This window comes from Rattus norvegicus, chromosome X (assembly GCF_036323735.1).
Source record: "Rattus norvegicus strain BN/NHsdMcwi chromosome X, GRCr8, whole genome shotgun sequence".
NCBI classification, from domain to species: Eukaryota; Metazoa; Chordata; class Mammalia; order Rodentia; family Muridae; genus Rattus; species Rattus norvegicus.
The window spans coordinates 104,972,424-104,978,423 of NC_086039.1; the positions used below are offsets into that span (position 1 = coordinate 104,972,424).

Consider the following 6,000-nt stretch of genomic DNA (forward strand, 5'->3'; position numbering starts at 1 on the left):
AGAGGCTGACATCTCTGTGAGTTCAAGGCCAGCCTGGTCCATTGAGTCCTAGGACAGCCAGGATACAGAGAAACCCTGTCTTCAAACGAAATATAACAATAGGAAGAAGATCAATCTGAAGTTAGTAACCACAAGTATTATATCTTTTTAGGAACAAAAAAGCAGAGACTAAGGCTCAGCCATTGCCTAGTGTCGTAGAGTTGACTAACCAAATCTATGGATGTTTTGAAGGAAGGATGCTTTGTTTTTACTGATAACTACTAAACCAAGGGCTTTGCTATGACTGACAAGCTGTTGATCACTGCTCCAACTGCAGCTCCAGAATCTAGGTTTTATGCTCATATAGATGCCTGACTAAGTGGAAGGCTACTTGATAGCTAGCCAAAATCTTGGATGCTACTGTTCAAAGACCTTTCTTTTTTTTTTAGTTATGGAGAGAAGATGCTAGTAGGAAAACAAGAAAAGATAGTTTCTCCAATGACAGCTTTCTGGGAATGATCCAGTCATACTGCCATCTCTCTGCTTCCTTTTTATGGAAATTTGAGGAGTGTTGAACAGCTCTTAAATCTAGCATAGGGATGTTTAGGATTAGGTCTGGTGGCTCTTTCTAAGGCTAAGACCTTAGTGGTGTATATTAAGCAGTGCACAGAATGAACTTTGTAGGGCCAGGCCATGCAAAAGTACATCCTGGTGAGGGTTTTCTTATCTTTCTCATAGTTCAGCTGCAGGCATGCAAGAGATGCTGCAGGAACCTGCTGCCATTGGTTCCCTAAAATCCCTCCAAAAACTGCTAGGTTCACTCTGTAGAAGTGAATGCAGTGCTTTCTAAATTCTGAAGGGTTGTAAAGGGTAAGCGAAGGAGGAGAGATGGCCCTCTCTGCAGGGTCCTCTGAGAGGAACACTTCTTTGACTTTACAGTTTTTCACAATTGCACTTTTTAAAAGAAAGCATTTTCCCTTGACAGGGTCACACAACCTTAAAAGTTAGGCCAGGGTAGAGGATATATTGGCAGCTACTGATTCAGAGGGTGGCCATCAACTTGGCAAGGCCATGAGGTAACTTCAACTTCAGGGCTCAGGGCCCCTCATTTTACTCCTGGTTTCACAGAGCGAACCCAAAAAGAATGAAGTTCTTTGAGCAGGAGTTATTGCACAGTCAAAAGTCCCCCGACCCACATCCTACCTAGAGACAGAAGAGTTCTTGTCTTTTCCTGTGCCAGCATATAGGCTGTCACTTAGACCTAGGCTTCTGGGCAAATTGGTTGCTTAGACAGAGCTTAGCAGGGGCATGAGAGGGAGAGAGCAAAGCAAGGGCTGTCTGTGGGACCCACTTGCCCTAAGCTTCAGCAACATGACATGTACTTACCCGAGGCATTTAACTCTCAGCAGGGAGGATTGAGGCTTCCCCTGCTTCTTCATTCTATCTGTTGGCCTAGTTTCCCAGGAAAGGTACCTTAACTTCAAGGTTAGACAATCTGTTCTATAGCATGCCAACTTTAAGTTGCAGTGTCACCACTCAGACTGACCCTTCAACTGGCTATGCAGCCAGATACTTGCCTTCGTTTCTCTGAAAAGCCCAGAAAATTCTATAATTGCTGTTGTTGCATCAGGAGGCGTAGGTGAGTTTATCTCTGTAAAGACTGCCCAGGACTGTGTTATCAAGAAGAGGTCTAGGCAACTGCTAGAACTAATCCCTCAAGGGCCAGATGCAGTCCACAGTGTTGGTGGATCCTGGAGAGAAGCAGCCATTCCTTCCCCAACCAGCTGTGTCCTAAGAGAGTTTCCAGGGGGATTCCCACTTACACTAACATCCTTATCAGCTGTATGTAAGAATATGGTTGTGGGCAGGGTGAATTTCAAATGCGACAGTAGGAACCAGCCTAACCACTGTACTGAGGACTGTCTGAAAGAGACTTTAGTGGCCTGTGGACTGCTGTATTGAAGGAGTTTTCAGATGAAAAATTTAATAAAGTATGCATGAAATACATATAATTACCAACTACAGCCATGTTAGAATGTAGAGTCAAAATGCTTCCCTTAATCTCCACAGTTCTACCCCTTTCTCCAGAAGCAGCCACTTCTTACCAGGCTAGATGTTCACTTCCAGAAATAGACATCCCCCTGGGGAAGGGTTTCCTTTTTGTTTCTGGCTCAGTCAGAATTTTAACTGTAATGATTCTTCTTTTTTTTTCTGAACTTTATATTTTAATCATACACAAAGTAGAGAAAGTAATAGAACAAACCTCCATGATGTCACGCAGTTGTAATAATTATTAAAATTTGTCTGATGTTATTTCATTGAATCTTGTTAATACATTTTTCTGGAGCTTTTTGGTAAAGATTGTGACATTTGACATTTGACTATAGAGACTTCTAAAATAAAAACTCTTTAAAAAGCATTCCTGCAGCCAGGGTTGCAACTTAGCAGTGTAGGCATAGAATACTGAGTCTCTGTTGGGTCTCCGATAACACACAAACTCCAGTCCTGGTACTATAGTCACACCTAAGAAGCATACCCGCAGTCTTTTCTGTCATATTGTGTCTTCTGAATCTTGCTTAGTTCAAATCTATCAAGATATATAAAAACAACTACATTCCAAAAATTATTTTGTCCTTTGCTTAGAGGAGTATAAAGGGTTAGAAACTTGGAACATAGCAGCCAGAGAAGCGTGCCCATCCTCCCCCTGGCTATTCTTTCAGGAAAGAGGCTCTGTATTCAAACATTCTTTCAGAGCAGAACAATTGTCCCAGCAAGTCCCAAGCAATGAATCTGGACAGAGGTATTTTCTAAAGGTACCTTTGTCTTTTGCCTATTAGGTGGCTTCTGTGTACCCCATTACTCAAATGATATAAATAAATATGTTCCATGGAGTTAGGTGACTATTGACAACCAGGGAAATAATTTTATTTGTTGTTAAACCTCATACATCTGCACTCTCTCTATAAGGGCTACCCTAGCCAAGCCAGCCAATTTTCAGGATTCTAAGTGGGTTACATGGACACCTGGTTTCTTCACACTGGATATTTCGCATCTCTCAGGTGCTCTTGTTCTGAATTTATTTATTTGAATATTTTATCTTCTAACTTACTTTCTTTACTCTATCCCAAGCCATTAGCATATCTCCCTTATAAATACACAATTTACAAGTCACCCCTGTCCATCCTTGCTCTTTGAATTACCAGAAGAACAGCACCCTCCACTCCCCACAACACACACTGTGCATGACCAAAAGAATGTGACATCTCTGGCCCTCAGCCCTCAGTTCTCTTGGCCAAAAAGGCATGGCCAAACCAATTGGCATAAAGTTGGGTGTGGAAAGTTCTATCTGCAAATACACAGTACTTGATACATCATCTGCCACTCTGCCAGTATTTTGTGCCAGGGCTGTGAAAATTTGTAAAACCCAGCCACTTGCCTTTCCACATTTGGCCTATGATGACAAGGTCTTGGATAGGACAAGAAAAGCCTCAGCTTTAGATGCTCAAATACCACTGGGTGAGCCCAGGAACTCACTGGTACTGTGCCTTCTCTGTTTCCTTTTCTATCTTCTAAGTGGATATGGAGAAGTGAACCACCAGATTAGGCACTTATGTGCTTATCTAGTTTTTAGGCAGAAAGTCACTGGACTTCTCCGAATGTCCTACTTCAGTGGGACAAAGAAAACTTGCTAGCTTTCTGGCCTTCCAGAATCTGGTACAATAGAGGAGAGCATGGAGGTACTATCCAGATGTTTTTATAGTTAACTGAAGACAGTTGCACAGCTAAACTGAGCTATGATCAAGGAGGCCCACATTCTCTGGTGGTACTACTAGAACTGCATGAAGCACACCTTTTATTGGTGTACTACAATCCTGCTTTGTTCTTCCTCACAGGCTCCCAAAGCAGGCAGCAGACTGCAACTATGAAGGCTGTCGGTGCCCTCTGGAGGAATTTTCAGGAATTGCAGAAGCCCAGCCAGAATGGAAAATATTTTGTTCAGCTCACTTAAGAGACCCAATGAAAACAGAATCATAGACACAGGTAGGGTGGATGGAGGTTGATGGGGTCACGGAGATTCTTGAAGAGTGTAAAAAGTCCTCTAAGGACTGTAGCAAGGGCTTAGAAGAAGGATCAGTGGGAGTGTGCAGGCAGACTGTCATGTCAGATGACAGAGCAACACATGCTAGATCTGAGGGAACTGGGAACCTTAGGGGACAGGGGAGAGTGTGACATAATCACCTGGCTGAGCACCTTTCCTAGCCATTGGCAGAAAAGCAATGCAGAAACAGGAAGATCTGCCCCATCTGTGAGGAAGGAGAAAGAGAAAGAGGTAAAAAGGGAGGGACAAGAGAAAGAGAACAGAAATCAAGAGTAAGACAATGGGGGTCATGGAAAAGAGCAAAGAGGCCTCAGAAGACTATGGAAGATAAGTTATGTGAGTTTACTGGGGAATTATTTTCTTCTGAGTAGTGTAAATAGTCCCAGAGATGCTCCTGAGAATGTGTGCAATGCATCTGAGCACTCAACCTGAGCGTTTTCCTACATACATAGATCTGCACTGGCTATTGGCTGCTTGATTCCCCTCATCAGAATTCCCAAAGTTTACAGTCAGTTCTTTTTGCCATCACCCCTCTCCTCCTGGGCCATCAATATAAAGATAATCCCACAGCTGCACTTTCGTAACAGGCAGAATCTGTGTCTTGAGGGCAGTCCTAGGAAGGCATGGGTCTTAGATCCTCAACAGTCAGTCATGGCCTTAGTCTGGTATACCCTGGGAAGCTACTACCTTACTGTTCCTCAAGAGGCAGGTATAAGGATACCTTACCTTTCATCTTCACTTCCTGGGAAGAGTTTTGACTGGCTGATTTCCAGTTTGTGATAATGTTTTGTCTCAAAGTACATTTTCCTTGGAAATCACCTACATGTTCCACTCTTGCCATCTTTTTTCCTTGTGACCTTGGCACAGGCTTCAGCCTCTCCTTTCTTTCTGTTCTCCCAGCTATACTATCATTATACTTCTGGCTCTCTTGAGCCTGGTCACACACAGTCTGTTCAGAGACTTAGCTGCTTGTTTTATCGTCATTCTTCTGAAAGCAAAGGTTTTGAAGAAATTATTTTAAATGACAACTTTTCCTTCCCTATTGTGTTTCCAGGGCAAGAGAAAAAATGCTTTTTTGCTTGAAGAGGGAAGGAAAGATTCCATGGTCAAGGCCAACTAACAGTGAGTGTTGGGTGGGGCATGTTTGGTAATATAGCAAGTAGGGTTTATGATCCAGATCCCCTCCTCACCAGGGCTACCATTTCACATGACTTCACATGCTCAGGCTGAGGTACGATACATTTAAATGGACCCAAGGACAATTTGGGAGGATTTAAGGACCCCTCCACTTAATTTCCACCCACAATTTACATTTCATGATTCATTTATATCAAAATGAAATTCTAGAGAAGCTTTGGTGGGGGGAGATGAGAGAGAAAGAAAAAAAACAATTGGAAGTGAAAAGACAGAAAGAGAAGATGGAGTCCTTAAAGAAGGGAGTATCCCAAAGGAGGTGGGGACAAGGGGAGGAGAAGGGGAGGAGGAGAGGAGGAGGAAAGTGAGCCTGTCTCTTTAAGGGGGTTGGCTGTCAATCAGAAAGCCCTTTTCATTGCAGGAGAAGAGGACAAAGATACTCAGAGAGAAAAAGTAAAGGACAGAAGAAGGAGACTGGAGAGACCAGGATCCTTCCAGCTGAACAAAGTCAGCCGCAAAACAGACTAGCCAGCAGGCTGCAATTGGAGCCAGAGTGCCAAAGACATGGGTGAGTTTCACAAACTTTAGCAATGAAGATGCAGGCACAGGAATTCAACTCTGGGGCTTCGGGTTTCCAGTGGCTTAAATAAGTTGTGTTTGGCAATTATTTTCTGTTTTAATTTCTTAGCATTTAATTGTATTAACTCCTTCTCTGCTGTACTGAACATACTGCTTCACTGCCAACAAATTCTGGCAGTACATGTGGCATCCCCCAGATCCTTGGAAAA

The 6,000-nt window shown here is 43.1% G+C and overlaps 1 protein-coding gene across 9 annotated transcripts in view; it reads left to right on the top strand.

Annotated features, from left to right (window-relative positions):
* Plp1 (proteolipid protein 1) overlaps positions 1–6,000 on the top strand; it is a 59,397-nt gene that overhangs the window by 38,503 nt on the left and 14,894 nt on the right. For 3 of the 9 annotated variants that reach the window (XM_063279812.1, XM_017601913.3, XM_017601914.3), the window contains exons 2-4: positions 3,873–4,020; positions 5,133–5,200; positions 5,634–5,780. In XM_063279812.1, the coding sequence (XP_063135882.1) occupies positions 5,777–5,780 (4 nt within the window). In that variant the 5' untranslated portion in view covers positions 3,873–4,020; positions 5,133–5,200; positions 5,634–5,776. The other 6 variants (XM_063279808.1, XM_063279810.1, XM_063279807.1 and 3 more) reach the window with 4 other exon arrangements.